Raw genomic sequence first — 16,815 nt, 5'->3', positions numbered from 1 at the left:
TTTCATCGCCAAACTGTGATCTCAGCAAGAACAAGTGTGTCATCCCTAAGACTGGTGAACTGTTTCAAATAACATGTAGTAAGTTAGTAGAGGAAGAAAGTACTGAGAAGACAATTCAAGGTAACATGGACAACGTATCCTTTGGTGACGTGCATGACCTAAGTCAAATCCCGACGCTACAATGTTTAAATCGTGTGGCCACAAACCTAACAGCTCTCTGAGCCCCAAATTCCTAAGCTGCAAAATCATCCAGTAACTTCTATGAGAGAAAAAGCACTCAGCACAATGTCTGGCAGAGAGTTAATAAGAGTTCAATAAATATTAATGGCAGTTAGCAAGGATCATTCTGGTAGGAAGAGCATTCTATATCCGCCAAAGGCAAGGGGCACACAGAAACTATACTACATATATTCCCATTACAACCCACGCCAAAATGTGAACAATTCTAAAGAAAATGAGAAATTCTATACTGCATTTGAGTTCATAATTACAAATCGCATGTTATATAATAAGTGAAATCTTACAATAATACTTGGTCATGATTAACATGACTTGGAGGGCTCTGGCCCCACAGAATATTTACTTTGGAAGACATTCAGTTTCTCCTAACATTGAATTCAATCTACCACATATTTATAACCCCACTATGGTGACAGCAACTGTGTCACACAGAGTCAAAGAACAAAAATGCCTACCCTTGAAAGAGTTCAGTCTCAGGGGAAATACGCTCACGTATACATACAGAAGCAAATAAACACAAAGCGCTAATAAGTAGCAGAGAAAGAACAGGGAAGGGTGAGTAAAACAAGGCTTTCTAGAAGTGACAACGCCAGCTAAGAAGTTTCCTAGGCAAAGAATGGGAAACGAGGGGCTGGCCCAGCGGCATAGCAGTTAAATTTGTACGTTCCATTTTGGCGGTCCAGGGTTTACGAGTCCATAGCCCACACAGAGACCTACACAAAGACCATCAAGCCATGCTGTAGCGGCATCCCATATACAAAATAGAGGAAGATTGGCACAGACGTTAGCTCAGTGACAATCTGCCTCAAGCAAAAAGAGGAAGATTGGCAACAGATGTTAGCTCACGGACATTCTTCCTCACACACAAAAAAAGAACGGGAAAAGAGTTTACTACAAAGGACTAAGGAGACCATAGGGTCCAAAGACACGGAGACCTACGCCAGTGTGGCATCCGCAGCAAGCTAAAATCAGTTTAGTATTGCTAGAACGTACGATGTGAGCCAGTTTGGAGGGGGAGAAAGTGGTGGACGTGTACAGACATCATGTACAAGTCACGCTGAGATTCCTATACATCACGGGTCTCCATCCTCGCAAATTCTCAGAATGTCACGGCAGCTTCTTAAAAGTACTGATCTCAAAGAACAACAGACCACCACCATCCAGGTAGGTTGGAATGACCAGCCACGTTTGATAATAACTGCAGTATGTTATATTAGGATGGATAAGACAGAAATCAACGGCGGGTTTAAGCAGAAGGGTGAAAGGGTTAAGATTTGTGTTCGAGACAGTTTTCTTGAATAACTTAGCGGGGGTGAAGGAGTGGGGAGAAGCAAGGAAATTAGGAACACGTAAGAGAACAGCTGCAAAAGCCTAAGTAAAGAGTATAAGGACCCAGACCACGGCTGACTAGAGGTAGGAGGAAGACCTGGGCAAGGGGAGAAATTCCCGAAATACATATGGGCAACTGGTGGTTCCGTGGATCAAAAATACCTATACAGAAGGTAGCTGATTAATTTGCCTTTGAATACATTCAAGTCTGAGGTTACAGCTAAGCAGAGATATCCAGCTGGCAGGTAGATGTCACTGGAAATCAGGAGAGAAATCTCCACGGGTGACACAGACGTGTGAGAGTATAAAGAACGCATGCCCATTAGAACGACATCTTAGCAGGCTGAGCAAACCCCTCCGCAGCAGAAGGTCTCACCTAGCGTTGCTGCTGCAGCCAATCCAGCTGTGTAGGGGTCCGTCCCCGGGGGAGCAGCGCTGATGATGTACGGATTGGGGACAAACGCAGCGGGAGCTAAACCTGCTGAAAACACACCTGTCAGTAAAAACACACTTGACTACAACTGCAGCCCTACAGAACACCTACAGAGTTTGGCTTTCATTCCAGGCTATAGGTGAGGAAAAAAGAAAAAAGAGAACATAGGACAGGTTGAGAGTAAAGAGAAACTGTAAAAGATAAAATAATCCCTATGCTAAAAATTATGGTGACTTTATCTATCATCTCTTTGTTTTTACCTTTGCTAAAGAATTACAATTAAAACTGTTCTGCAGTTTTAAATTCAGCACAATTTTTAAAAGACCATTAAAATTATAACAGGCTAAAATAAAGCAATTTAAAAGACTTTGTAATGGGATGGAGGTAAGAATTTATTTCCATTTAAAACAATATTCCACGCAGTTTTCCTCAAAGAAAATGTATGAGTATTTGTAAAGACTACCATCTATAATTACAACCATAAATTAAACCAGACCCAGGCAAAGGCCTTCACGCCTGGCCTTACTGTGTCTAGGTTGGAAGCACATCTTTCCTTGCACAGCATACCACAATCCATGACTGGCAATCTCCTTTCTATTCAACCATGTCATGTTGACACATCAAAAGAAAAAAAATTCTACTTCAACTTATTGATACTTATAGCACTTTGTTTCAGAGACTTTAAAAAGGTCAGGGGATGGAGGGGGAGGTGTAAGCAATAAAACAAATATATGTACATCAAAATATTAACAATCACTGTACGAAAAGAGTAAAGCTATTTTAAAAACCAGCAATTACATGAGAACACTTTTTAAAATTTTTAATACATGCTGCTTGGAAAATGGATTTATAGGTTCCATTTGCTGCTTAATAAGATGAGAAGTTGATACATCCACAGCCTATACAACCCCAACAAGGACAAAATTATTGTTATTTAATAGATTTCATCTAATCTTACCAACAGAGTGGATGCTAGTCACTACTGTATAAATACTCTAAACCCAGGAACAGTGAGACAGAACAATAGCTGGACACTAAGAAATCTTATGATTTGAGGTCTAGAAGGTGTGCCAAAAATAAAGAACATGGCCCAAAACAAGTGAACAAGAGAAAGAGGCCATGTACTCTGAGGGATTGTGTGGCTTTCTATCATCAGTCCACGCTACGGGGTTTCAGAGCAGCCAGCTACCCTAACACGGTGGCCGCCCCTATAACAAGGGAGCCACAGACTTACCGATGTGGGGCTGATGAGCAGCTGCCAGAGCATACTGCTGCTGCTGAGCCGCTGTCAGCTGCTGGACGGCAAGCGCGTTGGGCCTCTGGAACAGCTGCGGTAAGAGAAAGCCATGGTGAGGTTAGAGAAACTGTCTCACGAAATAATTTTAAAACCTCTCTGAATAAAAACTTCTCTAACCGCTCGTTTAGGCACGATACTTTAAACAAAAATGTTCTCATGCTCTACTCCCTTACCGTGGTATTGAGAAGCTTCACAGTTCTGCTTTCCCCTCTCTCCCTACTTCAAGTCGGTGCACCCCGTTCCCAAGTGCTGACTACTTCATAGGTTACACATCCTCGGAACCAAACATACATATAAATGCCTAACGGCTCTCAACAAACCAGAAAGTTCTGCCTGTCCTGAGGCACAGTGAAAAGTTAAATGTACTACAAGATGACTTACCATGTTGCCCCTACTGCCATTATCTCCCCTCAGTTCTTTCAAGACCCCCACAAACACTTTGAATTAATCCTCACCTGCTCACATTTTGGAAAGGAAAATGGAAAGTACTCATTTCATCCTCTGGCTGCCTCTTCTTGGGAAGATGATATTGAATACCTTCCTCAACTAGTAGCTTATTATAATGAGTAAACTCAACAACTGCCCAACTTTCGGGAGCTCCCGAGTTTCCTAGGATACCTATCTTCATATGTAGGAAATAAAACAACAGAAATACAGCTGCTATTAACAAAATTTGGATTATGAGTTCAGACCTAGCACACTTCTTAGTTCCCAAGAAACGGAAAGGCGTTCAAAGGTCCTGACACTAAGAATATCCCAAGATTCTATCTGAATACAAAGTCAATCATTCTCTCATTCATTCTACAAATATTTATGAAACAAACAATACCTGCTAGGCACTGTGGAAGGAACGGGGGATACAACAGAATAAAACGTTCATACATTTTAGTACGAATAGTATTGGTACAAAGAAAGGGAATGCCGGTGACCTGACTGTGGATTGCCTTGACGTGCCTCCTTCCAAGGAGTCATACTGAAGACTTCTTTATTTGCTGAAATCGGACTGAGAGCACTTACTGAAGGGACGGCCCCAGAAAGGACCTTCAACCTACCTGCTCTTTCTAGAGAACTTTTCAACAGCTCCGCTGACGTCACTAGATGATATATAACAGACACCATGGATCTTGAATTACAGATGCCCTCATAAAGAGACCTGATTGCTTCAGACATTAGGAGATAAAGTCATTCCATCAACTCAACTTAATTATCGTCACAACTGGACTTTCAATGTTATCCTAGGCAGTGGAAAGACTTTATCCCAGGATTTGGCTACTTGATGAGTAGACTGATTTTAAATAACAAAAGGTGAATATTTTGAACATACTTGCCAACTTCACCTTTTACTTCTCTTTCTATACACTCATTTTCCTAAAAGTGAAAGTAAAATTAGGCTTTACTTTTACAGTATGAATGTCAAAAGTTAGCATGTACAGATTTTAAAAATACTTTCGAGTTTTTTATTTTCAAAGGTTAAAGAAAAGAAAAACTCCATTATGATGCTGATAAAAAGATAACACTGGGGCTGGCCCCGTGGCTGAGTAGTTAAGTTCGTGCGCTCCGCTGTAGGCAGCCCAGTGTTTCATTGGTTTGAATCCTGGGCACGGACATGGCACTGCTCATCAAACCACGCTGAGGCAGCGTCCCACATGCCACAACTAGAAGGACCCACAACGAAGAATATACAGCTATGTACTGAGGGGCTCTGGGGAGAAAAAGGAAAAAATAAAATCTTTAAAAAAAGAAAAGATAACACTACTTTTTAGGCACTGATTAAATATCAAGTCTTCCAAAGAAATACTGGAATCTACTGACAATATATCAAGGGGCCGGCCCCACTGCGCCGTGGTTAAGTTCAATGTGCTCCGCTTCAGCGGCCTGGGTTCAGGATTTTGGAACCCCAGATGTGGACCTACATCACTCACTGGCGGCCATGCTGTGGCAGTGACCCACATATAAAGTGGAGGAAGATTGGCACAGATCTTAGCTCAGGGTTAATCTTCCTTAAGCAAAGGAAAAAAAAAAAAAAAAAGAGGAAGACAGGCAACAGGCGTTAGCTCAGGGCAAATCTTCCTCAGTAAAAAAAAAAAAAAAAAAAATCAAAACAATTGCTCACTCCAGGAAGGTGGCCAATCAGTATTATTTGGTAACTGTGATCTTGTGATTTCTGCCAACTTGGTTTCAAATTTCTGTTTTGCCTAAAGGACAGTGTCGTGTTGTATTCCTACCAACAGATGGCAGGACACCCGAGAGGGGCAGCCAGGAGAGAGAAAACAAGTAAAACGGTGGAAAGCTGTTTATAAAATTTTCCCAGGTTGTAAAAATACCTCATAGTTCCACTAAATATCTACTATCTCTTCAACGGGTCTCTGGAATTTTCCTAGCCTAAATCCTTTTGAAATATTTAACATGTCAGACATTGCTCATGCTAGCCTCTTTCCTCTATCCTTCTTTGCTCTGCTGCAAATAAAATAACTCATTTCATTTAACAGACATTTTTTTGAACACCTATTATTAGCTAGGTGCTGTGAGGTGGAGATAGGGAAACAAAGATGGTGTAGTCAGAACACAACTCTTAATGTTATCTTGATTTATTAACCAAAAGCAGTATTCCAAAGCCATTCCACTTAACTTATCCTCGCTTTGTTTTTTTTGTTTTGTTTTGTTTTGTTTTCTTGCTGAGCAAGATTTGCCCTGAGCTAACATCTGTTGCCAATCTTCCTCCACTTGCTTGAGGAAGATTCACCCTGAGCTAACATCTGATACCAGTCTTCCTCTATTTTGTATGTAGGTCACCGCCACAGCATGGCTGCCGACAAGTGGTGTAGGTCTGAACCTGGGAACCAAACCTGGGCAGCTGAAGTGGAGTGCACCAAACTTAACCACTAGGCCACAGGGCCAGCCCCTTGCTTTGTACGTCTTTAACATTACATGTAACTCGTGTGTATATGTATTGCATCTGTAAATATACAAACACGTACTGTATGTGAATACCATAAAAGTAATCATTCTGGGGGGTTGGCCCTGTGGCCGAATGTTTAAAGTTTCATGCACTCCACTTTGGTAGCCTGGGTTCACAGGTTCAGATCCCAGGTGCAGACCTACACCACGCATCAAGCCATGCCGTGGCAGTGACTCACATACAAAATAGAGGAAGACTGGCACAGATGTTAGCTCAGGGCTAATTCTCCTCAAGGAAAGAAAGAGGAAAATTGGCAATGGATGTTAGCTCAAGGGCAAATCTTCCTCAGCACCAAAAAAGAAAGTAATCATTCTGCATCACATTAGTTTGTGGCTGTCACCACCATGTTACCACACTTTGAGAGTAGGGACTATTACTTTTAACTAAAACATCCAGGCCCTACAAGAGCTCCCATACATCTTACATTTGAGAGTTGATTAATATCTCAGTGATTATGGTGAATAGAGAAAGAATTATTTCCTTGAGTGCATTTTCCAGTAAACAATTAACAAAAGTAAATTATGTATCTACAGCAGGCAGATTTGATTACAGCATAGATTACAGCAATTCTGGCACATTCTCTTTATGTAAATGGTTCAACAGTAACTGGAAATACAGGGTATTCAAAACAAAATTGGATAATTGGTAAGTAATGGATTCCAAAGGATCCTGAAAAACTCATATTAATGCCATCTGCTGGGCAAAGCACTGAGCTCTGTTAATATTTTCATGATTTTCACAAAGCAAGCCAATAGTAATGGAGAAATAATACTGTGAGATTTGGATAAAAATGCTTATTTTAAGGTCAGTATAGTGACAAATGTGCCACTACTGATTACAACTTACTTGAGTAAAATTCCTAAGTTGTTCAGGAGACTGAATGCAGGGGAAAATATACCAACTATTTCAAGCTAATCAAGGTTCCTAATAAGCAATATTGAAGGCATTAATTTGGGAACGACATAAGCAAGCTGGTTTGACTCCCTTCTCTGTCTCCATATAACCTTACAAAATATACTCTGCAGGACTTTTATTCCAGAAGGAAATCTGGGCAGTCAAAACCACTCAACATACTGACTGACATATAGCTGGCATCTCATAAAATATTACTATTGTTATCAATAATAATTTTTGGCATAAAAACACTGTTGTTGAGTTTTCGGAATCTGGAGGCATAATATATAAGTATGGGGTTAACAAAAGTGAAAGCCTACTCCCTCCCAAGAAAATGTACTGCCAGCCCTGGGCTTTTACCAACTTAAAGCAATACACATAGTGGATAGAGGATAAGAGCATAGACTTTGGGGCCAGAAAGGCTGGATTCGTTATCTCAGCTCCAGTGCTGACTTCCTGTGTGACATTGGACAAGAGAATCTCTCCATGCCTCATTCTCCTTCTCTCTCTAATGGGGACAATAAAGATACGTCTAACTCAGAAGGCTGCTGTAGGTATTAAAATTAATGCACATAAAGCACTTAAAACAGTCCCTTATGTGTGATGTTCTTGCTGATGAATGGGGAGAGCGCCACCACAGACACACAGCTCTTGCGTGAGTCACCTCTTACGGCTCCTCCTCCAACAAGGCAGCCCCTGATGTGGCAAGCAGAAGGCAAGACTCTCCTGAGACAGTGTTAACATCAAATCCCAGAGAGTTCATGAGCACCAACTGCTGTCAGCAGTTCAGAGATAACAGGGAGAAAAGAAAAACCTTTTGGTTTTTGTTGTTGAGTACTTTTTACAATACACTCCATGCAGAAAAACTATGAATGCAGTTGAATTTGAAGGTCAGACAACTCCATACAGCAAAAGGCTTTGTGTTTCTAGTCCTAGGTCCACGGGAAACAACCTGGAGCCAGAAACCCAAACAAACGTTCACACCGGCTTCTAGCCTACGACCTCCAGGAAGTCTCTTAAGGCTCCGTGTCTTCATTTTCTGATCTGTAAAAATATAACACTTGCCTTACCTCATGGGGCTGTTGTCAGGATTTATACAGAAAAACACTAAAAATATTACATCAATGATGGGACTATAAATTATTAAGAAAAAAGTGTACCTTGGAGCCAGTCCTCAGTACATGAAATTTGTGAAAGTTTGCCACTGTTTCAAGCTTCCAGATCAAAGTCCATTTTTCACCAGGTTATTTAAACAAGTGCAATGGTCAACTAATGATTACAATGACTTTTGGTTTGACAGGTACATACAGAGCATGCTGTCAAATTTGAAAAAAAGAAAAATTTCTTCACATTTCTTTAGCAGATGAAGAATCTGACTCCAAAATAAATGATTTCTAAATAAGGTGAGAAAAACAAAATATATCCTTCCGCCAAGTAAATTACTATCTTTTGAGGAAAAGCATATCATAACATTTTGGCAAAGTCAAGGAACAATAAAGATAAGCTTCAACTGACCAAACTGCTAACTAAGGTCAGAACTCAAACGGTGACTCTACACATGACACTAAGAGAATAATCTTCCTCTCATCTGTAAACTGAAAACAAAAACATTAAATACTTATTTTAAAACCATGCACACACTTGGCCTCCTAAAAGTGGCATTTAATCACTAACACACTTTTAAAAGCAACGCACGCCAAGATCCTCTCTGATCTGAGAAGGGCTGTGAAGAAGTGAATATAGTACTTCAATTATGATTTCCAGAGTGTTTTTTCTTTGTTAAAATTCATGCCCAGCAGGTGAGAGTTTTCGTACACCAGTATACAATGTTGTAAAAACATGCTACATTAGGCTATTTTTAGATGAACTGATTCTAAATAAACATCAACAATTAGTCTAATTTATACAAATATTCTGGATTTGTAATATAATGAAACCTAGTAATAATTTTCTAAAATATACTTATATAGAATATTAAAAGAATTAAAATAAAGAATATTACTCAAGGATCATAACACAAAATGGTATGAACACATTATATATGAACTGTTCACTGTATTTTTCAGGATCAAGGAGAAGACAAAGAGAGGAAAGTGAGGAAAAGGGGAGAATACTCCACAGATATCAATGCGCATTTCAAATTACCCTAAATTAGGGGTTCTTAAACTCTGGATCTTTGTACTTGGGATAGGCAAAATTATCTTTACTCTCATAAAATGTAGCATGTCCTTCAATTGTGATTGTAGTGAACAAATCAGATTAACATTAGCAATACATCTGTGACCCAAGTGCCAACAGACATCACATATTTTCCCGTTACTTTACAGTTGTTAGACATCTCAAAATCCTGGTTATCCTCATTATGATAGTTAGTACACCTAGTTCTATTTCATGCATCATATGATAAAGAAGCAAATACATCATTATAAATGTGCTGTTAAATATTTTATAGCTATTTTTATTTAATTGGCATCCTCTGTAATCCTACTTACACTACACATTTTAAAACATTATTCTGAGAATTCAGTCCAGAGATTTCACCTAACTGCCAAGGGGTTCACGGCACAACAGAGGGAATCGCTGCCCTAAATAAATCTTAGAAAGGTGACGTTTACAAGTAAACTCACTACCCAAAACCGAAAGTAACCCTAGCTACCATTAAGTTTGTAATCAACTAAATGAAAATTACCTTTTCTGTATTTCCAGGCTGCTCTACATTATGTATCTCAATATAAGCCCATATGAAGTTTTATGAAACCAATTTACTGCACCAAATCAAAGCCCTTATTAAAAAGAAACAGAACACAAGAAGGAATTACTTATTTTGTCAATTTCCAAACAAGATCCCCTCATAAAACCACAAATAAAGCTGCCCTATCAATTGTAGCAAATAACTCAAAACCAGAAAAAAATGATAGTCTTTGACACCCATTTAAGAAAACCAAGACAAAACAGCAGAATGTACAGGAAAATTCTGTGCCACACTAGATCTCCGGCTCTAGCCTCACAATCATTAATATTGACTGGGACTCAGGTCTGGCTCTCAAGGCCTCTGTGACCTGGACTCGATAACCAAACGCACCTCTACTTCCTTTTCCCCTTCTCCATGCACCTTCCACTCTTGCCAGCCTAAGACCACACCACAGTCATGTCCATCTCCATAGCTCTGCTCTCTTAACTGCAGCAATACAGACTCCACTTGTCTTTCAAATCAGGTCCATGCAACCCTGGTCTTCATCAAGCTCTCCCCTGTTCTGGTAGCATTTCTGACCAACCAACTTAGCACTCAGGTCCTCAACTGTTCCACAATTGTTTCACGTATGACAGCTTTACTATGAACACTAGCTCTGTTCACTGTGGGCAGAACCGAAGGTTCCTGGAAGGACACAACAGTCAACAGTTAACTGATTAACATGAATAGAGAAATGTCTAAAGCTGCTGATAAACCAACACTCAGCACAAATATTAAACCATGATAATTAAGTCATTCCGTCTTAAAAATATGTCGCTCTCCATAAGGCAGCAAAGTCAGTAAGACACACAACACTATCTGCGAACCTCACAAGTCACCCTTCTTCAACCTCAACTACGCCTGGGATGACTGCTTCTGTACTATCTACTGAATATGCACCTGTTAATTTCTAACTTTAATCCTTCAGGTTTACTATTTCCTCCACTGGAATTTCCATTCTCTTCCTGGTATAAACAAGTCTCTCAAGACACCACTCAAGATCGCCTCTTCCGTAAGTCCGTCCTTCCTGAGAGAACAGAGTACACTCGGGTCTAAGGTTCCTAGGACATGGGCATGAATGGTCGCATCACTTGTCAGTGAGTACTTCCTTACACTATTTAAATAACCAAATAAGTCAGAATAACTAAACTGAGAGCCATGGGGGTCGGGGGGAGCCCATTTCAATCAAGAAGATATTCTTGGCTACAGGTGAGAACAAAAAATGCAAACAGAGGTTATAACCTGCAGTCCACAGATCTGTGATCTCCCTGAAGTTATCCACAACATTCGGTGGGTGCCAAAAGAATTACGTACATTTTTCTGATAAGAGGATCATGGCTTCTATTAGGTGGCAACAGAGGGCCGTGACCCTAAATGGTTAAATAGTGATCCAGGAGGCAGATTTCCTCGATCTGATACAGGTCTAGTCGTTTGTACGTGGGGCACGAGGTGGCGGACTAGGTCCATAGGACTCGCGTGTTACAATGCATGCTAACCCTCCAGGAGCAGCCTCCAGACCTCTTAGGAGGCTGGTTTCAAATTTTAGTTTTGAGAAGCATATTAAATACAGGAGATGTTCGAGATATTATAACAGGGATATGGAAAAAGTTCCCTGAAAACTTGGTCTGCTAAAGTGAAGCAGAGGACATAGAGGGGACAAGACCCAGACCTTACTCAAGGAGTTTACAGTTTAACAAGGACTATTAGCAAATAATCGTAACACAAGGCAGAATATGGTGACTCCTTTTCTTAAGGAAGCACAATGCACTACAGAGCTCTAAGGAGACAGACATGGCAACTTTTTGATTTGGAGATCAAGAAAGGTAACAGCATTGGACCTTGAAGAATGAGAACAATTTAAATTAGTAGAAATGGGAAGGGGTATAAAGTGTGATGAAAAACAAAAGGGTAAGAAAGACTGGAGGGATAAAAACCTAAGAACACCAATCTCCAGTAGAAAAAGGACCTTTCCTTCTTAACAACTACTGGCAAGAGCCTTTGAGAGGTTAAGGGTCTTGAAGATACTTGGAGTCTTGAGGCACTGGGTCCCAGGCAGGCTATCAGGGTGCCGAGTACTAGAATGTGTCAAACAATCTACTCAGCAAAGTAAGAATCAGGGGCCCATGGACTAAAACAACAGTGACCACATCATATGATGGTGGTACATCTTTCTAACAATGCCCCTATGTAGCAGCAACAAACGCGTATAGGAAAAGCCAGAACCCAACAAGAGTTTAACTTTCAAAATAATAACATTCACTTTCAAAAACTGCTGAAATGAGAGACGTGGTGGAAGCACCCCAGGTTTTATAAACCTGAGTGGGTGCTGTTTTTAATGTAATTGTGTTAACTACTTGTGGGTATGCAAAAGTATATTTCTGTCTGAGAATCTAATAATTGTCCAATCTCCCAAAAAACTGGTAAAATTATTCTGAAACCAGAGACCAGTAAATCAAATGAGAATCCCAACTCTGGCTATGAACTAAAGAACAATTAAATGAAAGAGAATCAGATTTTCATCCATAAGAGGTTGAAGACAAACACTTCTTAAATAATAAGCAGAGGATTAAAAAGGGTGAGACTGAGTACAGAAGAACCAAAAATGGCCAGAGTTCTAAGAGCTGCTGGGGAAGTTCAGACAAAGACAGAGCAGAAAGAAACTCAGGTAAAGAAAGAATCGGATAAAACTTCTTAATGTAAGTAGGTTAGAGGACACTAATTAGGAATAGCCTACACTGACAACCTCAATCGAGAGAGAGAAACTAGCACATTAACATTCAAAGCTGGACAAGTTGAAATCTACACAGGAATACTGTGTCCCTATATTTGCTGACGTGGCACAAAATATTTTGCAGTCTAATATATCTTCAGCACCTGAAGCGATTTCTGGCTTCACTCAAAACTGCTGTTTTGAGGATTATGTGCAAAGAGGCAAAACAGTGTAAGAAGACTGTTTCACAGAAAGTCCAGTCTTACAAGAGGTGGGCACACCCACTGGGAACTACAGAAGAACAGTGTGCACTTTTAGTTTACTCTCAACAAAACCTAACACATCCATCTGACACTGAGCGCAGGGCGTGCACATCGCATCATCCCTTAAAGGGATTGCTTTTGGTAAACGTCACCTGGTTAACTTTATTACCCAGTTGTCTATCAATGAAAATGCATTTAAAATCAGCTATTTATGACAACTAAAGGGACAGTATGCTACAACTGGTCTCCAAAGACCACAAGTCAATTTCCTCCCATAGATAGAGAATTTCTCAACTTCAAAGCGAGATTTTAACCTTTCAAATCTACAAGTTTTATATTTATGTTCTAGTCCAAAGTTAAAGAGTATGAGAAATTCATGGCCCATCAAACTAATTCCAACAAGGGAGAATTAGTGGAACTTAACAAGTTTAGAAAGCTACCTGCCTCCTTTTATAATTCAGACAGATGATTTTCCTTTTAAAAAAAAATTAAACAGAATGATCAGTAAACCCTAGAGTTAGTCATACCATGCCTTCAAACCCAGAAGGCACATTTACAGTATTTTCCAGGGATTTATGAATAAAACAAAGAGCCAAGTAATTTCACTGTAGATTTTACGTTGAGTGATTTGTGTGTGTGTGTCCTCTAATCAGTCTAACTCTTTCAAACGGTACCAGGTATGTTTGTTATCTGCAGTAACTCACTTAATTAAAAGACATGACCAATAAGGCAACCTAGCACTGGGTCCCTGACAGTGGTAACAGAGAGTTTACTATTTTAAAAACAAAACAAAAACCGGTAGCATCACAATCACATTAACCTTCAAAGAGATGAATCTGGCATCCAAGAGGATTATTACAAGAGGTAGCACCACCTCGTCCACTCCCCAGGCCCTGGGGAGAGAGAGGAGCCAAAGGAATTTCACAGAGAGCAGGGTGGTCTCTCGCAAATGACACCTCAGCTTGGGAATGAGCTTCTTGAGGGGATGATACAGAAGCTGTGTAAACCCCCATCACTGCTGGGTTAAGAAGGGCTGGCTATCAACAGCTTAAAATAATGCCACCCTCCTCCCATCCCCCGTTCTTAGTTACTTGAATAATGTGCTGGCTGGAGGGAGAGTAGAGAGAGTGACAGAGACACACACAGTACCTGTTGTTGAGAATTGTAGTCAAAAAGTCCCACAGTTGCTGCTGCTGAGTCCACAGGTACCTGCGTGCCTGAATAATCAAACTGAAGAGGCTCCATGCCCACATGTTCCATGGGGTCCAAGGGGACACTCTGGGACTCCATGTTGGAGAAATCCTCCACAGGCTTGGCACCATTGGTGCTGGTCAGCTGGGCTAAGCCCTCAGAACCATTCTGGTTTGGACCCAGAAGATCCACTTCATTAGCAGAGTTCTGGCAATTACCAGGGGTACGGCTAAACAGAGAAAGTAAAGGGCATTAAATCTTATTTTGAGCGGGGAGGGACACTACAGCAACCCAAGTTTAAGGACAATGTCCTTGACATAGCTTATTATCAACAGTACTTAAAACTTTTTCTACAAAACAACCAGAGACCCCTTATGGTGCTTACATCTTATATCCTATGAAACGACTCTTCTATGGCTGTCTTCCCACCACAACCCTCCCCTTACATTTACATTACCTGCTATTAATTTACAATTTCTTTCACAAATGGGGCCCAGATTTGAGGAACAGTGAATGAACTGGAAAAATCACTGCCTGTGGCATCTATGAACCAGAGATCCCAAAATGCTGGTAGTAAAACAAGCCCCCAAAAGCAACGTCTACTTTTTAGACATAGAGCCAATGGAAAAAGTAGTTTCTAAAGGGAAATTCTACATCTGAGAATGATCTTGGATTTTTAAAAGAATTTTTATATAGGATAAAAAGAATTTTATGTATTACTGGGTACTACCGGCCAATGCTAAAACTGTCTCCCCTTTTCCCCTTCTAAGAAATCAGAAGACGTAGACCATTACGAAATAGTACAGAATAAATTATCTAGGATATGCCCCTGCTAAGGAGACAACTCTAAAAATGAAAAGTAATGTGAGGATATAATTTAACATCTAAACCAGGACACTCCTAAGAGAGGAAAGGGCACTATTAATAAAATATCCTGAGACACAGGTATAAATGAGCACTGCCCTACGTAACCTGGGCCACATGGCCACCCTACGTAAAAGCAGTGAAGGACTACAGGATCCCAAATCAGACTAATACGATATAAAATTACATTCCGGTCAGGGCAGTGTAGCCTGTGACTACATTCCACGCCTTTCACTCCTAAAACAAATCCTGTAACTGGTACAAATTAAAGCTATTATTGTGTTCCTTGACACACACACACATGCCCTAACACCACCACCTGCCCCAAAGTTAAATACCACAAAACACAGCAACAGGCTGCTTGAGAGGCTACCCAAACTCATCCGAAAGACTTCAGGTAAATGAGTATTTATTACTCTGTGCCTCATGTTTCTTCCCAAGACTGTAATTCTTTGCACTCACAAGATACAAAAACTAGATTAGGAATACCAAACAACTGAACATTGTTCTACAAACGATGATCCAAAGTCTATTTTAATTTTGGCTTTGGTATATATTAAAATAAGATGTGTGTGTGTGTGCGTGTGTGTGTGTTTAGACACACACATATTAGCTTTAGACTAACACTAAAAGATTAAATTCTCTACCTGTACATCACTGACCAAGGATTTTTAGATTGCTCAAATTATATAACCATCACTAAAGGCTGCCTACATAAATGAAGAATACTTGTCAAATGTGGAAGACAAATATCATTTTAATAGCGCGTGTATTAAAGTATAGGGTAAAGCCTGCAAATCACTCATGACCAGAGACGAAATGAGAGGCATCAACAGGACAAGTCGTCTAAGCTGCATCTCTGGTTCTTCAAAACGAGAAAAAATGATACCTGACCCACCTAGCTCAAAGGGAGCTTATGAGTCCCAAACAAAATAATTCAGAAGTCCTCAAGTGTTTTTCCCTCTACTCTAACATGCCAGAGAGAGATGACACACTTCCATTAGTAACCATGGTTTCTCCCAAGATAGTGACATGGGAGAAACTTGGCGAAAGTCCCAAGGCTCCCAGCCCAGGTGATTTTGATATTGGAGAATCACTGAAATGATCTTTATGGCATCATTCTGGAAATTACATAGCCCTACTCAAATGCAAACCCTACTGATTTGGCAAAGCATTCACAGCTCTTAGAAAATTCCACCTTGCCAGTTAATTTACAATCTTTGTGGTATGGCCTACACTAGACCCAATTCTCAAAAAGGACACATAAGGAGGGAAAAGGAAAACTAAAATCAAAACAAAACTAAATCAAAACAAAAACCCAGAGCCCCCATTCAAAAATCAGAAGCGTAAAACATACAAACCTAAAATCTTTGACGTCTGCGTCAATGCCATTCTGCACTGGTAAACCATTGGTCTTGTCCACCACATCACCCTCCTCCTTCAAATCTCCTAGCTTATCTCCATCAAAGGCACCCTTGTTCTTCTTTTCACCTTTGTCGTTTTCATCACTGTCTGCATCCCTTGGGCCCTGTTTGAAAAATAGCTTCAGCTTCACTAATCATCATCAACTAATAATAGTGGGCAACCACTGTGGACAGCAGACTACACTAGATGCTAATTAGAACAGGCTAGTGTTCATGCCCTTTCAAGACATTACAATCTAATTAACAGACAACACAGAGGCAGGAACACTGCAGAAAGTCTTGCCAAATGGGGGAGACAGACATACATTTATGTTACAGAGTTGAGGACAGTCTTACCAAGCCCAATGTCCCACCACCCAATTTTTTTCCTTTCTATCCAAGGCCCAGCCACAACTTTCTCTCTTGCTGCTACTTCTCTACTCTCAAATCTAACTATATACAATACAATGACTCTTAATAAGCCCCAGGTATGGAAGCTAA

At 40.3% G+C, this 16,815-nt stretch overlaps 1 protein-coding gene across 50 annotated transcripts in view; it reads right to left on the bottom strand.

Moving 5' to 3' along the window:
* Window positions 1-16,815, bottom strand: part of PUM1 (pumilio RNA binding family member 1) — a 122,680-nt gene that overhangs the window by 44,733 nt on the left and 61,132 nt on the right. For 27 of the 50 annotated variants that reach the window (XM_070260531.1, XM_070260533.1, XM_070260539.1 and 24 more), the window contains 4 exons: window positions 16,273-16,439; window positions 14,006-14,276; window positions 3,237-3,330; window positions 1,946-2,047 (listed from right to left, as the gene is read on the bottom strand). In XM_070260531.1, coding sequence (XP_070116632.1) covers window positions 1,946-2,047; window positions 3,237-3,330; window positions 14,006-14,276; window positions 16,273-16,439 — 634 coding nt within the window. Of the gene's footprint in view, window positions 1-1,945; window positions 2,051-3,236; window positions 3,331-14,005; window positions 14,277-16,272; window positions 16,440-16,815 lie in introns of all 50 variants that reach the window. The other 23 variants (XM_070260530.1, XM_070260522.1, XM_070260523.1 and 20 more) reach the window with 3 other exon arrangements.

This window comes from Equus caballus, chromosome 2 (genome assembly GCF_041296265.1).
Source record: "Equus caballus isolate H_3958 breed thoroughbred chromosome 2, TB-T2T, whole genome shotgun sequence".
NCBI classification, from domain to species: domain Eukaryota; kingdom Metazoa; phylum Chordata; class Mammalia; order Perissodactyla; family Equidae; genus Equus; species Equus caballus.
Note: the sequence above shows the minus strand (reverse complement) of the source record. Positions and strands in the feature narration are given on the sequence as shown.